We start from the raw sequence: 18,160 nt of genomic DNA on the forward strand, positions 1-18,160 counted from the left end.
GCAGTTTGCTTTTAATTGCGACTTGGTCTGTCATCTTATCAAGGTCTGCAAGTGTGTTCTTAATGGCAAGCGACAGTTTCTGCAGGCCTTCCTTGCTGGTTTCTAATTTGAGTCCTTTGTTGTGAATGTTTTCAAATTTCTTCTTATTAAATTCCTGGATATTGACCTTGACTGTTTTTAGTAAAGTCATGGTTGTTGTCAAGTGATCCTCCCATTTTTTCAGCTCAACTTGCTGGTGTTCTATCTTGTGTTTCTGAATGGCTATTCTCATTCTGCCTTCTTCAATATTGGTTTTCTTGGAAATTATACTTTCCCTTTCATGAATCAGTCTTTCTGCAGCAGCATCAACAACATTTTGCTTTTCCTCAAGTTCTTCTCTTTGGTTTGCCAGGATGGACAACAGACAAACTTGCCTGGTCCTCTCTATTTGTAGCAGTTTGTTTTTATTCATTATTTGATCTGTCATTCGATCAAGATCTACAAATGTCTTCTTCAAGTCAAGTGTCATTTTCTGCACGCCTTTATCATTTGCATGCGAATTATGTCCTTTCTTGAGTATGTTTTCAAATCTGTTCTCATTAACCTCCTGGAATCTGGCCAAGTGATCTTCCCACACTTTCAGCTCAGACTGCTGTTTTTCAAATTTTTCCTTCTCAATTGTTACTCTTTCCTTTTCTTCATCAATATAATTCTCCAATGAAAGTACATTTTCTCTCTCAATGCTGACGCTGTCAGAAGCAAAGTCGACATCTTTTCTCTTCGAAACAAGTTCCTCTTTCTGTTTCACCATGCTTGACAGCAGACTAACATACTGGATGCTTCCTCTAAGCAGCAGTTTGCTTTTAACTGCGACTTGGTCTGTCATCTTATCAAGGTCTGCAAGTGTGTTCTTAATGGCAAGCGACAGTTTCTGCAGGCCTTCCTTGCTGGTTTCTAATTTGAGTCCTTTGTTGTGAATGTTTTCAAATTTCTTCTTATTCAATTCCTGGATATTGACCTTGACTGTTTTTAGTAAAGTCATGGTTGTCGTCAAGTGATCCTCCCATTTTTTCAGCTCAACTTGCTGGTGTTCTATCTTGTGTTTCTGAATGGCTATTCTCATTCTGCCTTCTTCAATATTGGTTTTCTTGGAAATTATACTTTCCCTTTCATGAATGAGTCTTTCTGCAGCAGCATCAAGAACATTTTTCTTCTCCTCAAGTTCTTCTCTTTGGTTTGCCAGGGTTGACAACAGACAAACTTGCCTGGTCCTCTCTATTTGTAGCAGTTTGTTTTTATTCATTATTTGATATGTCATTTGATCAAGATCTACAAATGTCTTCTTCAAGTCAAGTGTCATTTTCTGCACGCCTTTATCATTTGCATGCGAATGATGTCCTTTCTTGAGTATGTTTTCAAATCTGTTCTCATTAACCTCCTGGAATCTGGCCAAGTGATCTTCCCACACTTTCAGCTCAGACTGCAGTTTTTCCAATTTTTCCTTCTCAATTGTTAGTCTTTCCTTTTCTTCATCAATATAATTCTCCAATGAAAGTACATTTTCTCTCTCAATGCTGACGCTGTCAGAAGCAAAGTCGACATCTTTTCTCTTCGAAACAAGTTCCTCTTTCTGTTTCACCATGCTTGACAGCAGACTAACATACTGGATGCTTCCTCTAAGCAGCAGTTTGCTTTTAATTGCGACTTGGTCTGTCATCTTATCAAGGTCTGCAAGTGTGTTCTTAATGGCAAGCGACAGTTTCTGCAGGCCTTCCTTGCTGGTTTCTAATTTGAGTCCTTTGTTGTGAATGTTTTCAAATTTCTTCTTATTAAATTCCTGGATATTGACCTTGACTGTTTTTAGTAAAGTCATGGTTGTTGTCAAGTGATCCTCCCATTTTTTCAGCTCAACTTGCTGGTGTTCTATCTTGTGTTTCTGAATGGCTATTCTAATTCTGCCTTCTTCAATATTGGTTTTCTTGGAAATTATACTTTCCCTTTCATGAATCAGTCTTTCTGCAGCAGCATCAACAACATTTTGCTTTTCCTCAAGTTCTTCTCTTTGGTTTGCCAGGATGGACAACAGACAAACTTGCCTGGTCCTCTCTATTTGTAGCAGTTTGTTTTTATTCATTATTTGATCTGTCATTCGATCAAGATCTACAAATGTCTTCTTCAAGTCAAGTGTCATTTTCTGCACGCCTTTATCATTTGCATGCGAATTATGTCCTTTCTTGAGTATGTTTTCAAATCTGTTCTCATTAACCTCCTGGAATCTGGCCAAGTGATCTTCCCACACTTTCAGCTCAGACTGCTGTTTTTCAAATTTTTCCTTCTCAATTGTTACTCTTTCCTTTTCTTCATCAATATAATTCTCCAATGAAAGTACATTTTCTCTCTCAATGCTGACGCTGTCAGAAGCAAAGTCGACATCTTTTCTCTTCAAAACAAGTTCCTCTTTCTGTTTCACCATGCTTGACAGCAGACTAACATACTGGATGCTTCCTCTAAGCAGCAGTTTGCTTTTAACTGCGACTTGGTCTGTCATCTTATCAAGGTCTGCAAGTGTGTTCTTAATGGCAAGCGACAGTTTCTGCAGGCCTTCCTTGCTGGTTTCTAATTTGAGTCCTTTGTTGTGAATGTTTTCAAATTTCTTCTTATTCAATTCCTGGATATTGACCTTGACTGTTTTTAGTAAAGTCATGGTTGTCGTCAAGTGATCCTCCCATTTTTTCAGCTCAACTTGCTGGTGTTCTATCTTGTGTTTCTGAATGGCTATTCTCATTCTGCCTTCTTCAATATTGGTTTTCTTGGAAATTATACTTTCCCTTTCATGAATCAGTCTTTCTGCAGCAGCATCAACAACATTTTGCTTTTCCTCAAGTTCTTCTCTTTGGTTTGCCAGGATGGACAACAGACAAACTTGCCTGGTCCTCTCTATTTGTAGCAGTTTGTTTTTATTCATTATTTGATCTGTCATTCGATCAAGATCTACAAATGTCTTCTTCAAGTCAAGTGTCATTTTCTGCACGCCTTTATCATTTGCATGCGAATTATGTCCTTTCTTGAGTATGTTTTCAAATCTGTTCTCATTAACCTCCTGGAATCTGGCCAAGTGATCTTCCCACACTTTCAGCTCAGACTGCAGTTTTTCAAATTTTTCCTTCTCAATTGTTACTCTTTCCTTTTCTTCATCAATATTATTCTCCAATGAAAGTACATTTTCTCTCTCAATGCTGACGCTGTCAGAAGCAAAGCCGACATCTTTTCTCTTCGTAACAAGTTCCTCTTTCTGTTTCACCATGCTTGACAGCGGACTATCGAACTGAATGCTTCCTCTCAGCAGCAGTTTGCTTTTAACTCCGACTTGGTCTGTCATCTTATAAAGGTCTGCAAGTGTGTTCTTAATGGCCAGCGACAGTTTCTGCAGGCCTTCCTTGCTGGTTTCTAATTTGAGTCCTTTGTTGTGAATGTTTTCAAATGTCTTCTTATTCAATTCCTGGATATTGACCTTGACTGTTTTTAGTAAAGTCATGGTTGTCGTCAAGTGATCCTCCCATTTTTTCAGCTCAACTTGCTGGTGTTCTATCTTGTGTTTCTGAATGGCTATTCTCATTCTGCCTTCTTCAATATTGGTTTTCTTGGAAATTATACTTTCCCTTTCATGAATGAGTCTTTCTGCAGCAGCATCAAGAACATTTTTCTTCTCCTCAAGTTCTTCTCTTTGGTTTGCCAGGGTTGACAACAGACAAACTTGCCTGGTCCTCTCTCTTTGTAGCAGTTTGTTTTTATTCATTATTTGATCTGTCATTTGATCAAGATCTACAAATGTCTTCTTCAAGTCAAGTGTCATTTTCTGCACGCCTTTATCATTTGCATGCGAATTATGTCCTTTCTTGAGTATGTTTTCAAATCTGTTCTCATTAACCTCCTGGAATCTGGCCAAGTGATCTTCCCACACTTTCAGCTCAGACTGCAGTTTTTCCAATTTTTCCTTCTCAATTGTTAGTCTTTCCTTTTCTTCATCAATATAATTCTCCAATGAAAGTACATTTTCTCTCTCAATGCTGACGCTGTCAGAAGCAAAGTCGACATATTTTCTCTTCGAAACAAGTTCCTCTTTCTGTTTCACCATGCTTGACAGCAGACTAACATACTGGATGCTTCCTCTAAGCAGCAGTTTGCTTTTAACTGCGACTTGGTCTGTCATCTTATCAAGGTCTGCAAGTGTGTTCTTAATGGCAAGCGACAGTTTCTGCAGGCCTTCCTTGCTGGTTTCTAATTTGAGTCCTTTGTTGTGAATGTTTTCAAATTTCTTCTTATTCAATTCCTGGATATTGACCTTGACTGTTTTTAGTAAAGTCATGGTTGTCGTCAAGTGATCCTCCCATTTTTTCAGCTCAACTTGCTGGTGTTCTATCTTGTGTTTCTGAATGGCTATTCTCATTCTGCCTTCTTCAATATTGGTTTTCTTGGAAATTATACTTTCCCTTTCATGAATCACTCTTTCTGCAGCAGCATCAACAACATTTTGCTTTTCCTCAAGTTCTTCTCTTTGGTTTGCCAGGATGGACAACAGACAAACTTGCCTGGTCCTCTCTATTTGTAGCAGTTTGTTTTTATTCATTATTTGATCTGTCATTCGATCAAGATCTACAAATGTCTTTTCCAAGTCAAGTGTCATTTTCTGCACGCCTTTATCATTTGCATGTGAATTATGTCCTTTCTTGAGTATGTTTTCAAATCTGTTCTCATTAACCTCCTGGAATCTGGCCAAGTGATCTTCCCACACTTTCAGCTCAGACTGCAGTTTTTCCAATTTTTCCTTCTCAATTGTTAGTCTTTCCCTTTCTTCATCAATATAATTCTCCAATGAAAGTACATTTTCTCTCTCAATGCTGACGCTGTCAGAAGCAAAGTCGACATCTTTTCTCTTCAAAACAAGTTCCTCTTTCTGTTTCACCATGCTTGACAGCAGACTAACATACTGGATGCTTCCTCTAAGCAGCAGCTTGCTTTTAACTGCGACGTGGTCTGTCATCTTATCAAGGTCTGCAAGTGTGTTCTTACCGGCCAGCGACAGTTTCTGCAGGCCTTCCTTGCTGGTTTCTAATTTGAGTCCTTTGTTGTGAATGTTTTCAAATTTCTTCTTATTCAATTCCTGGATATTGACCTTGACTGTTTTTAGTAAAGTCATGGTTGTCGTCAAGTGATCCTCCCATTTTTTCAGCTCAACTTGCTGGTGTTCTAACTTGTGTTTCTGAATGGCGATTCTCATTCTGCCTTCTTCAATATTGGTTTTCTTGGAAATTATACTTTCCCTTTCATGAATCAGTCTTTCTGCAGCAGCATCAACAACATTTAGCTTTTCCTCAAGTTCTTCTCTTTGGTTTGCCAGGATGGACAACAGACAAACTTGCCTGGTCCTCTCTATTTGTAGCAGTTTGTTTTTATTCATTATTTGATATGTCATTTGATCAAGATCTACAAATGTCTTCTTCAAGTCAAGTGTCATTTTCTGCACGCCTTTATCATTTGCATGCGAATGATGTCCTTTCTTGAGTATGTTTTCAAATCTGTTCTCATTAACCTCCTGGAATCTGGCCAAGTGATCTTCCCACACTTTCAGCTCAGACTGCAGTTTTTCCAATTTTTCCTTCTCAATTGTTAGTCTTTCCTTTTCTTCATCAATATAATTCTCCAATGAAAGTACATTTTCTCTCTCAATGCTGACGCTGTCAGAAGCAAAGTCGACATCTTTTCTCTTCGAAACAAGTTCCTCTTTCTGTTTCACCATGCTTGACAGCAGACTAACATACTGGATGCTTCCTCTAAGCAGCAGTTTGCTTTTAACTGCGACGTGGTCTGTCATCTTATCAAGGTCTGCAAGTGTGTTCTTACCGGCCAGCGACAGTTTCTGCAGGCCTTCCTTGCTGGTTTCTAATTTGAGTCCTTTGTTGTGAATGTTTTCAAATTTCTTCTTATTCAATTCCTGGATATTGACCTTGACTGTTTTTAGTAAAGTCATGGTTGTCGTCAAGTGATCCTCCCATTTTTTCAGCTCAACTTGCTGGTGTTCTAACTTGTGTTTCTGAATGGCGATTCTCATTCTGCCTTCTTCAATATTGGTTTTCTTGGAAATTATACTTTCCCTTTCATGAATCAGTCTTTCTGCAGCAGCATCAACAACATTTAGCTTTTCCTCAAGTTCTTCTCTTTGGTTTGCCAGGATGGACAACAGACAAACTTGCCTGGTCCTCTCTATTTGTAGCAGTTTGTTTTTATTCATTATTTGATATGTCATTTGATCAAGATCTACAAATGTCTTCTTCAAGTCAAGTGTCATTTTCTGCACGCCTTTATCATTTGCATGCGAATGATGTCCTTTCTTGAGTATGTTTTCAAATCTGTTCTCATTAACCTCCTGGAATCTGGCCAAGTGATCTTCCCACACTTTCAGCTCAGACTGCAGTTTTTCCAATTTTTCCTTCTCAATTGTTAGTCTTTCCTTTTCTTCATCAATATAATTCTCCAATGAAAGTACATTTTCTCTCTCAATGCTGACGCTGTCAGAAGCAAAGTCGACATCTTTTCTCTTCGAAACAAGTTCCTCTTTCTGTTTCACCATGCTTGACAGCAGACTAACATACTGGATGCTTCCTCTAAGCAGCAGTTTGCTTTTAATTGCGACTTGGTCTGTCATCTTATCAAGGTCTGCAAGTGTGTTCTTAATGGCAAGCGACAGTTTCTGCAGGCCTTCCTTGCTGGTTTCTAATTTGAGTCCTTTGTTGTGAATGTTTTCAAATTTCTTCTTATTCAATTCCTGGATATTGACCTTGACTGTTTTTAGTAAAGTCATGGTTGTCGTCAAGTGATCCTCCCATTTTTTCAGCTCAACTTGCTGGTGTTCTATCTTGTGTTTCTGAATGGCTATTCTCATTCTGCCTTCTTCAATATTGGTTTTCTTGGAAATTATACTTTCCCTTTCATGAATCACTCTTTCTGCAGCAGCATCAACAACATTTTGCTTTTCCTCAAGTTCTTCTCTTTGGTTTGCCAGGATGGACAACAGACAAACTTGCCTGGTCCTCTCTATTTGTAGCAGTTTGTTTTTATTCATTATTTGATCTGTCATTCGATCAAGATCTACAAATGTCTTTTCCAAGTCAAGTGTCATTTTCTGCACGCCTTTATCATTTGCATGTGAATTATGTCCTTTCTTGAGTATGTTTTCAAATCTGTTCTCATTAACCTCCTGGAATCTGGCCAAGTGATCTTCCCACACTTTCAGCTCAGACTGCAGTTTTTCCAATTTTTCCTTCTCAATTGTTAGTCTTTCCCTTTCTTCATCAATATAATTCTCCAATGAAAGTACATTTTCTCTCTCAATGCTGACGCTGTCAGAAGCAAAGTCGACATCTTTTCTCTTCAAAACAAGTTCCTCTTTCTGTTTCACCATGCTTGACAGCAGACTAACATACTGGATGCTTCCTCTAAGCAGCAGTTTGCTTTTAACTGCGACTTGGTCTGTCATCTTATCAAGGTTTGCAAGTGTGTTCTTAATGGCCATCGACAGTTTCTGCAGGCCTTCCTTGCTGGTTTCTAATTTGAGTCCTTTGTTGTGAATGTTTTCAAATTTCTTCTTATTCAATTCCTGGATATTGACCTTGACTGTTTTTAGTAAAGTCATGGTTGTCGTCAAGTGATCCTCCCATTTTTTCAGCTCAACTTGCTGGTGTTCTATCTTGTGTTTCTGAATGGCTATTCTCATTCTGCCTTCTTCAATATTGGTTTTCTTGGAAATGATACTTTCCCTTTCATGAATCAGTGTTTCTGCAGCAGCATCAACAACATTTTGCTTTTCCTCAAGTTCTTCTCTTTGGTTTGCCAGGATGGACAACAGACAAACTTGCCTGGTCCTCTCATTTTGTAGCAGTTTGTTTTTATTCATTATTTGATCTGTCATTCGATCAAGATCTACAAATGTCTTCTTCAAGTCAAGTGTCATTTTCTGCACGCCTTTATCATTTGCATGCGAATTATGTCCTTTCTTGAGTATGTTTTCAAATCTGTTCTCATTAACCTCCTGGAATCTGGCCAAGTGATCTTCCCACACTTTCAGCTCAGACTGCAGTTTTTCAAATTTTTCCTTCTCAATTGTTACTCTTTCCTTTTCTTCATCAATATTATTCTCCAATGAAAGTACATTTTCTCTCTCAATGCTGACGCTGTCAGAAGCAAAGTCGACATCTTTTCTCTTCGGAACAAGTTCCTCTTTCTGTTTCACCATGCTTGACAGCGGACTATCGAACTGAATGCTTCCTCTCAGCAGCAGTTTGCTTTTAACTCCGACTTGGTCTGTCATCTTATCAAGGTCTGCAAGTGTGTTCTTAATGGCAAGCGACAGTTTCTGCAGGCCTTCCTTGCTGGTTTCTAATTTGAGTCCTTTGTTGTGAATGTTTTCAAATTTCTTCTTATTAAATTCCTGGATATTGACCTTGACTGTTTTTAGTAAAGTCATGGTTGTTGTCAAGTGATCCTCCCATTTTTTCAGCTCAACTTGCTGGTGTTCTATCTTGTGTTTCTGAATGGCTATTCTCATTCTGCCTTCTTCAATATTGGTTTTCTTGGAAATTATACTTTCCCTTTCATGAATCAGTCTTTCTGCAGCAGCATCAACAACATTTTGCTTTTCCTCAAGTTCTTCTCTTTGGTTTGCCAGGATGGACAACAGACAAACTTGCCTGGTCCTCTCTATTTGTAGCAGTTTGTTTTTATTCATTATTTGATCTGTCATTCGATCAAGATCTACAAATGTCTTCTTCAAGTCAAGTGTCATTTTCTGCACGCCTTTATCATTTGCATGCGAATTATGTCCTTTCTTGAGTATGTTTTCAAATCTGTTCTCATTAACCTCCTGGAATCTGGCCAAGTGATCTTCCCACACTTTCAGCTCAGACTGCTGTTTTTCAAATTTTTCCTTCTCAATTGTTACTCTTTCCTTTTCTTCATCAATATAATTCTCCAATGAAAGTACATTTTCTCTCTCAATGCTGACGCTGTCAGAAGCAAAGTCGACATCTTTTCTCTTCGAAACAAGTTCCTCTTTCTGTTTCACCATGCTTGACAGCAGACTAACATACTGGATGCTTCCTCTAAGCAGCAGTTTGCTTTTAACTGCGACTTGGTCTGTCATCTTATCAAGGTCTGCAAGTGTGTTCTTAATGGCAAGCGACAGTTTCTGCAGGCCTTCCTTGCTGGTTTCTAATTTGAGTCCTTTGTTGTGAATGTTTTCAAATTTCTTCTTATTCAATTCCTGGATATTGACCTTGACTGTTTTTAGTAAAGTCATGGTTGTCGTCAAGTGATCCTCCCATTTTTTCAGCTCAACTTGCTGGTGTTCTATCTTGTGTTTCTGAATGGCTATTCTCATTCTGCCTTCTTCAATATTGGTTTTCTTGGAAATTATACTTTCCCTTTCATGAATCAGTCTTTCTGCAGCAGCATCAACAACATTTTGCTTTTCCTCAAGTTCTTCTCTTTGGTTTGCCAGGATGGACAACAGACAAACTTGCCTGGTCCTCTCTATTTGTAGCAGTTTGTTTTTATTCATTATTTGATCTGTCATTCGATCAAGATCTACAAATGTCTTCTTCAAGTCAAGTGTCATTTTCTGCACGCCTTTATCATTTGCATGCGAATTATGTCCTTTCTTGAGTATGTTTTCAAATCTGTTCTCATTAACCTCCTGGAATCTGGCCAAGTGATCTTCCCACACTTTCAGCTCAGACTGCAGTTTTTCAAATTTTTCCTTCTCAATTGTTACTCTTTCCTTTTCTTCATCAATATTATTCTCCAATGAAAGTACATTTTCTCTCTCAATGCTGACGCTGTCAGAAGCAAAGCCGACATCTTTTCTCTTCGTAACAAGTTCCTCTTTCTGTTTCACCATGCTTGACAGCGGACTATCGAACTGAATGCTTCCTCTCAGCAGCAGTTTGCTTTTAACTCCGACTTGGTCTGTCATCTTATAAAGGTCTGCAAGTGTGTTCTTAATGGCCAGCGACAGTTTCTGCAGGCCTTCCTTGCTGGTTTCTAATTTGAGTCCTTTGTTGTGAATGTTTTCAAATGTCTTCTTATTCAATTCCTGGATATTGACCTTGACTGTTTTTAGTAAAGTCAGGGTTGTCGTCAAGTGATCCTCCCATTTTTTCAGCTCAACTTGCTGGTGTTCTATCTTGTGTTTCTGAATGGCTATTCTCATTCTGCCTTCTTCAATATTGGTTTTCTTGGAAATTATACTTTCCCTTTCATGAATGAGTCTTTCTGCAGCAGCATCAAGAACATTTTTCTTCTCCTCAAGTTCTTCTCTTTGGTTTGCCAGGGTTGACAACAGACAAACTTGCCTGGTCCTCTCTATTTGTAGCAGTTTGTTTTTATTCATTATTTGATATGTCATTTGATCAAGATCTACAAATGTCTTCTTCAAGTCAAGTGTCATTTTCTGCACGCCTTTATCATTTGCATGCGAATGATGTCCTTTCTTGAGTATGTTTTCAAATCTGTTCTCATTAACCTCCTGGAATCTGGCCAAGTGATCTTCCCACACTTTCAGCTCAGACTGCAGTTTTTCCAATTTTTCCTTCTCAATTGTTAGTCTTTCCTTTTCTTCATCAATATAATTCTCCAATGAAAGTACATTTTCTCTCTCAATGCTGACGCTGTCAGAAGCAAAGTCGACATCTTTTCTCTTCGAAACAAGTTCCTCTTTCTGTTTCACCATGCTTGACAGCAGACTAACATACTGGATGCTTCCTCTAAGCAGCAGTTTGCTTTTAATTGCGACTTGGTCTGTCATCTTATCAAGGTCTGCAAGTGTGTTCTTAATGGCAAGCGACAGTTTCTGCAGGCCTTCCTTGCTGGTTTCTAATTTGAGTCCTTTGTTGTGAATGTTTTCAAATTTCTTCTTATTAAATTCCTGGATATTGACCTTGACTGTTTTTAGTAAAGTCATGGTTGTTGTCAAGTGATCCTCCCATTTTTTCAGCTCAACTTGCTGGTGTTCTATCTTGTGTTTCTGAATGGCTATTCTCATTCTGCCTTCTTCAATATTGGTTTTCTTGGAAATTATACTTTCCCTTTCATGAATCAGTCTTTCTGCAGCAGCATCAACAACATTTTGCTTTTCCTCAAGTTCTTCTCTTTGGTTTGCCAGGATGGACAACAGACAAACTTGCCTGGTCCTCTCTATTTGTAGCAGTTTGTTTTTATTCATTATTTGATCTGTCATTCGATCAAGATCTACAAATGTCTTCTTCAAGTCAAGTGTCATTTTCTGCACGCCTTTATCATTTGCATGCGAATTATGTCCTTTCTTGAGTATGTTTTCAAATCTGTTCTCATTAACCTCCTGGAATCTGGCCAAGTGATCTTCCCACACTTTCAGCTCAGACTGCTGTTTTTCAAATTTTTCCTTCTCAATTGTTACTCTTTCCTTTTCTTCATCAATATAATTCTCCAATGAAAGTACATTTTCTCTCTCAATGCTGACGCTGTCAGAAGCAAAGTCGACATCTTTTCTCTTCGAAACAAGTTCCTCTTTCTGTTTCACCATGCTTGACAGCAGACTAACATACTGGATGCTTCCTCTAAGCAGCAGTTTGCTTTTAACTGCGACTTGGTCTGTCATCTTATCAAGGTCTGCAAGTGTGTTCTTAATGGCAAGCGACAGTTTCTGCAGGCCTTCCTTGCTGGTTTCTAATTTGAGTCCTTTGTTGTGAATGTTTTCAAATTTCTTCTTATTCAATTCCTGGATATTGACCTTGACTGTTTTTAGTAAAGTCATGGTTGTCGTCAAGTGATCCTCCCATTTTTTCAGCTCAACTTGCTGGTGTTCTATCTTGTGTTTCTGAATGGCTATTCTCATTCTGCCTTCTTCAATATTGGTTTTCTTGGAAATTATACTTTCCCTTTCATGAATGAGTCTTTCTGCAGCAGCATCAAGAACATTTTTCTTCTCCTCAAGTTCTTCTCTTTGGTTTGCCAGGGTTGACAACAGACAAACTTGCCTGGTCCTCTCTATTTGTAGCAGTTTGTTTTTATTCATTATTTGATATGTCATTTGATCAAGATCTACAAATGTCTTCTTCAAGTCAAGTGTCATTTTCTGCACGCCTTTATCATTTGCTTGCAAATTATGTCCTTTCTTGAGTATGTTTTCAAATCTGTTCTCATTAACCTCCTGGAATCTGGCCAAGTGACCTTCCCACACTTTCAGCTCAGACTGCAGTTTTTCCAATTTTTCCTTCTCAATTGTTAGTCTTTCCTTTTCTTCATCAATATAATTCTCCAATGAAAGTACATTTTCTCTCTCAATGCTGAGGCTGTCAGAAGCAAAGTCGACATCTTTTCTCTTCGAAACAAGTTCCTCTTTCTGTTTCACCATGCTTGACAGCAGACTAACATACTGGATGCTTCCTCTAAGCAGCAGTTTGCTTTTAACTGCGACTTGGTCTGTCATCTTATCAAGGTCTGCAAGTGTGTTCTTAATGGCAAGCGACAGTTTCTGCAGGCCTTCCTTGCTGGTTTCTAATTTGAGTCCTTTGTTGTGAATGTTTTCAAATTTCTTCTTATTCAATTCCTGGATATTGACCTTGACTGTTTTTAGTAAAGTCATGGTTGTCGTCAAGTGATCCTCCCATTTTTTCAGCTCAACTTGCTGGTGTTCTATCTTGTGTTTCTGAATGGCTATTCTCATTCTGCCTTCTTCAATATTGGTTTTCTTGGAAATTATACTTTCCCTTTCATGAATCAGTCTTTCTGCAGCAGCATCAACAACATTTTGCTTTTCCTCAAGTTCTTCTCTTTGGTTTGCCAGGATGGACAACAGACAAACTTGCCTGGTCCTCTCTATTTGTAGCAGTTTGTTTTTATTCATTATTTGATCTGTCATTCGATCAAGATCTACAAATGTCTTTTCCAAGTCAAGTGTCATTTTCTGCACGCCTTTATCATTTGCATGTGAATTATGTCCTTTCTTGAGTATGTTTTCAAATCTGTTCTCATTAACCTCCTGGAATCTGGCCAAGTGATCTTCCCACACTTTCAGCTCAGACTGCAGTTTTTCCAATTTTTCCTTCTCAATTGTTAGTCTTGCCCTTTCTTCATCAATATAATTCTCCAATGAAAGTACATTTTCTCTCTCAATGCTGACGCTGTCAGAAGCAAAGTCGACATCTTTTCTCTTCAAAACAAGTTCCTCTTTCTGTTTCACCATGCTTGAAAGCAGACTAACATACTGGATGCTTCCTCTAAGCAGCAGTTTGCTTTTAACTGCGACTTGGTCTGTCATCTTATCAAGGTTTGCAAGTGTGTTCTTAATGGCCAGCGACAGTTTCTGCAGGCCTTCCTTGCTGGTTTCTAATTTGAGTCCTTTGTTGTGAATGTTTTCAAATTTCTTCTTATTCAATTCCTGGATATTGACCTTGACTGTTTTTAGTAAAGTCATGGTTGTCGTCAAGTGATCCTCCCATTTTTTCAGCTCAACTTGCTGGTGTTCTATCTTGTGTTTCTGAATGGCTATTCTCATTCTGCCTTCTTCAATATTGGTTTTCTTGGAAATTATACTTTCCCTTTCATGAATGAGTCTTTCTGCAGCAGCATCAAGAACATTTTTCTTCTCCTCAAGTTCTTCTCTTTGGTTTGCCAGGATGGACAACAGACAAACTTGCCTGGTCCTCTCTATTTGTAGCAGTTTGTTTTTATTCATTATTTGATCTGTCATTCGATCAAGATCTACAAATGTCTTCTTCAAGTCAAGTGTCATTTTCTGCACGCCTTTATCATTTGCTTGCAAATTATGTCCTTTCTTGAGTATGTTTTCAAATCTGTTCTCATTAGCCTCCTGGAATCTAGCCAAGTGATCTTCCCACACTTTCAGCTCAGACTGCAGTTTTTCCAATATTTCCTTCTCAATTGTTACTCTTTCCTTTTCTTCATCAATATTATTCTCCAATGAAAGTACATTTTCTCTCTCAATGCTGACGCTGTCAGAAGCAAAGTCGACATCTTTTCTCTTCGAAACAAGTTCCTCTTTCTGTTTCACCATGCTTGACAGCAGACTAACATACTGGATGCTTCCTCTAAGCAGCAGCTTGCTTTTAACTGCGACGTGGTCTGTCATCTTATCAAGGTCTGCAAGTGTGTTCTTACCGGCCAGCGACAGTTTCTGCAGGCCTTCCTTGCTGGTTTCTAATTTGAGTCCTTTGTTGTGAATGTTTTCAAATTTCTTCTTATTCAATTCCTGGATATTGACCTTGACTGTTTTTAGTAAAGTCATGGTTGTCGTCAAGTGATCCTCCCATTTTTTCAGCTCAACTTGCTGGTGTTCTATCTTGTGTTTCTGAATGGCGATTCTCATTCTGCCTTCTTCAATATTGGTTTTCTTGGAAATTATACTTTCCCTTTCATGAATCAGTCTTTCTGCAGCAGCATCAACAACATTTAGCTTTTCCTCAAGTTCTTCTCTTTGGTTTGCCAGGATGGACAACAGACAAACTTGCCTGGTCCTCTCTATTTGTAGCAGTTTGTTTTTATTCATTATTTGATATGTCATTTGATCAAGATCTACAAATGTCTTCTTCAAGTCAAGTGTCATTTTCTGCACGCCTTTATCATTTGCATGCGAATGATGTCCTTTCTTGAGTATGTTTTCAAATCTGTTCTCATTAACCTCCTGGAATCTGGCCAAGTGATCTTCCCACACTTTCAGCTCAGACTGCAGTTTTTCCAATTTTTCCTTCTCAATTGTTAGTCTTTCCTTTTCTTCATCAATATAATTCTCCAATGAAAGTACATTTTCTCTCTCAATGCTGACGCTGTCAGAAGCAAAGTCGACATCTTTTCTCTTCAAAACAAGTTCCTCTTTCTGTTTCACCATGCTTGACAGCAGACTAACATACTGGATGCTTCCTCTAAGCAGCAGTTTGCTTTTAACTGCGACTTGGTCTGTCATCTTATCAAGGTTTGCAAGTGTGTTCTTAATGGCAAGCGACAGTTTCTGCAGGCCTTCCTTGCTGGTTTCTAATTTGAGTCCTTTGTTGTGAATGTTTTCAAATTTCTTCTTATTCAATTCCTGGATATTGACCTTGACTGTTTTTAGTAAAGTCATGGTTGTCGTCAAGTGATCCTCCCATTTTTTCAGCTCAACTTGCTGGTGTTCTATCTTGTGTTTCTGAATGGCTATTCTCATTCTGCCTTCTTCAATATTGGTTTTCTTGGAAATTATACTTTCCCTTTCATGAATCACTCTTTCTGCAGCAGCATCAACAACATTTTGCTTTTCCTCAAGTTCTTCTCTTTGGTTTGCCAGGATGGACAACAGACAAACTTGCCTGGTCCTCTCTATTTGTAGCAGTTTGTTTTTATTCATTATTTGATCTGTCATTTGATCAAGATCTACAAATGTCTTTTCCAAGTCAAGTGTCATTTTCTGCACGCCTTTATCATTTGCTTGCAAATTATGTCCTTTCTTGAGTATGTTTTCAAATCTGTTCTCATTAGCCTCCTGGAATCTAGCCAAGTGATCTTCCCACACTTTCAGCTCAGACTGCAGTTTTTCCAATATTTCCTTCTCAATTGTTAGTCTTTCCTTTCCTTCATCAATATAATTCTCCAATGAAAGTACATTTTCTCTCTCAATGCTGACGCTGTCAGAAGCAAAGTCGACATCTTTTCTCTTCGAAACAAGTTCCTCTTTCTGTTTCACCATGCTTGACAGCAGACTAACATACTGGATGCTTCCTCTAAGCAGCAGTTTGCTTTTAACTGCGACTTGGTCTGTCATCTTATCAAGGTTTGCAAGTGTGTTCTTAATGGCCATCGACAGTTTCTGCAGGCCTTCCTTGCTGGTTTCTAATTTGAGTCCTTTGTTGTGAATGTTTTCAAATTTCTTCTTATTCAATTCCTGGATATTGACCTTGACTGTTTTTAGTAAAGTCATGGTTGTCGTCAAGTGATCCTCCCATTTTTTCAGCTCAACTTGCTGGTGTTCTATCTTGTGTTTCTGAATGGCTATTCTCATTCTGCCTTCTTCAATATTGGTTTTCTTGGAAATGATACTTTCCCTTTCATGAATCAGTGTTTCTGCAGCAGCATCAACAACATTTTGCTTTTCCTCAAGTTCTTCTCTTTGGTTTGCCAGGATGGACAACAGACAAACTTGCCTGGTCCTCTCTATTTGTAGCAGTTTGTTTTTATTCATTATTTGATCTGTCATTCGATCAAGATCTACAAATGTCTTCTTCAAGTCAAGTGTCATTTTCTGCACGCCTTTATCATTTGCATGCGAATTATGTCCTTTCTTGAGTATGTTTTCAAATCTGTTCTCATTAACCTCCTGGAATCTGGCCAAGTGATCTTCCCACACTTTCAGCTCAGACTGCAGTTTTTCAAATTTTTCCTTCTCAATTGTTACTCTTTCCTTTTCTTCATCAATATTATTCTCCAATGAAAGTACATTTTCTCTCTCAATGCTGACGCTGTCAGAAGCAAAGTCGACATCTTTTCTCTTCGGAACAAGTTCCTCTTTCTGTTTCACCATGCTTGACAGCGGACTATCGAACTGAATGCTTCCTCTCAGCAGCAGTTTGCTTTTAACTCCGACTTGGTCTGTCATCTTATCAAGGTCTGCAAGTGTGTTCTTAATGGCCAGCGACAGTTTCTGCAGGCCTTCCTTGCTGGTTTCTAATTTGAGTCCTTTGTTGTGAATGTTTTCAAATTTCTTCTTATTCAATTCCTGGATATTGACCTTTACTGTTTTTAGTAAAGTCATGGTTGTCGTCAAGTGATCCTCCCATTTTTTCAGCTCAACTTGCTGGTGTTCTATCTTGTGTTTCTGAATGGCTATTCTCATTCTGCCTTCTTCAATATTGGTTTTCTTGGAAATTATACTTTCCCTTTCATGAATGAGTCTTTCTGCAGCAGCATCAAGAACATTTTTCTTCTCCTCAAGTGCTTCTCTTTGGTTTGCCAGGGTTGACAACAGACAAACTTGCCTGGTCCTCTCTCTTTGTAGCAGTTTGTTTTTATTCATTATTTGATCTGTCATTTGATCAAGATTTACAAATGTCTTCTTCAAGTCAAGTGTCATTTTCTGCACGCCTTTATCATTTGCTTGCAAATTATGTCCTTTCTTGAGTATGTTTTCAAATCTGTTCTCATTAACCTCCTGGAATCTGGCCAAGTGGTCTTCCCACACTTTCAGCTCAGACTGCAGTTTTTCCAATTTTTCCTTCCCAATTGTTAGTCTTTCCTTTTCTTCATCAATATTATTCTCCAATGAAAGTACATTTTCTCTCTCAATGCTGACGCTGTCAGAAGCAAAGTCGACATCTTTTCTCTTCGAAACAAGTTCCTCTTTCTGTTTCACCATGCTTGACAGCAGACTAACATACTGGATGCTTCCTCTAAGCAGCAGTTTGCTTTTAACTGCGACTTGGTCTGTCATCTTATCAAGGTCTGCAAGTGTGTTCTTAATGGCCAGCGACAGTTTCTGCAGGCCTTCCTTGCTGGTTTCTAATTTGAGTCCTTTGTTGTGAATGTTTTCAAATTTCTTCTTATTCAATTCCTGGATATTGACCTTGACTGTTTTAAGTAAAGTCATGGTTGTCGTCAAGTGATCCTCCCATTTTTTCAGCTCAACTTGCTGGTGTTCTATCTTGTGTTTCTGAATGGCTATTCTCATTCTGCCTTCTTCAATCTTGGTTTTCTTGGAAATGATACTTTCCCTTTCATGAATCAGTCTTTCTGCATCAGCATCAACAACATTTTGCTTTTCCTCAAGTTCTTCTCTTTGGTTTGCCAGGATGGACAACAGACAAACTTGCCTGGTCCTCTCTATTTGTAGCAGTTTGTTTTTATTCATTATTTGATCTGTCATTCGATCAAGATCTACAAATGTCTTCTTCAAGTCAAGTGTCATTTTCTGCACGCCTTTATCATTTGCATGCGAATTATGTCCTTTCTTGAGTATGTTTTCAAATCTGTTCTCATTAACCTCCTGGAATCTGGCCAAGTGATCTTCCCACACTTTCAGCTCAGACTGCAGTTTTTCAAATTTTTCCTTCTCAATTGTTACTCTTTCCTTTTCTTCATCAATATTATTCTCCAATGAAAGTACATT

General features: G+C 38.5%; 1 protein-coding gene across 1 annotated transcript in view; it reads right to left on the bottom strand.

The window, feature by feature from the left end:
- Positions 1-18,160, bottom strand: part of LOC148319705 (uncharacterized) — a 71,333-nt gene that overhangs the window by 7,732 nt on the left and 45,441 nt on the right. Inside the window, exons 35-43 of the mRNA XM_088280213.1 lie at positions 17,381-17,803; positions 16,568-16,870; positions 15,734-15,991; positions 14,876-14,923; positions 14,021-14,791; positions 13,136-13,537; positions 12,401-12,805; positions 12,218-12,325; positions 12,116-12,184 (exon numbers count right to left, since the gene is read on the bottom strand). Coding sequence (XP_088136339.1) covers positions 12,116-12,184; positions 12,218-12,325; positions 12,401-12,805; positions 13,136-13,537; positions 14,021-14,791; positions 14,876-14,923; positions 15,734-15,991; positions 16,568-16,870; positions 17,381-17,803 — 2,787 coding nt within the window. The remainder of the gene's footprint in view (positions 1-12,115; positions 12,185-12,217; positions 12,326-12,400; positions 12,806-13,135; positions 13,538-14,020; positions 14,792-14,875; positions 14,924-15,733; positions 15,992-16,567; positions 16,871-17,380; positions 17,804-18,160) is intronic.

This window comes from Idiotropiscis lumnitzeri, chromosome 17 (assembly GCF_059441095.1).
Source record: "Idiotropiscis lumnitzeri isolate Australia: NSW breed Sydney's pygmy pipehorse chromosome 17, RoL_Ilum_1.0, whole genome shotgun sequence".
Lineage (NCBI taxonomy): Eukaryota > Metazoa > Chordata > Actinopteri > Syngnathiformes > Syngnathidae > Idiotropiscis > Idiotropiscis lumnitzeri.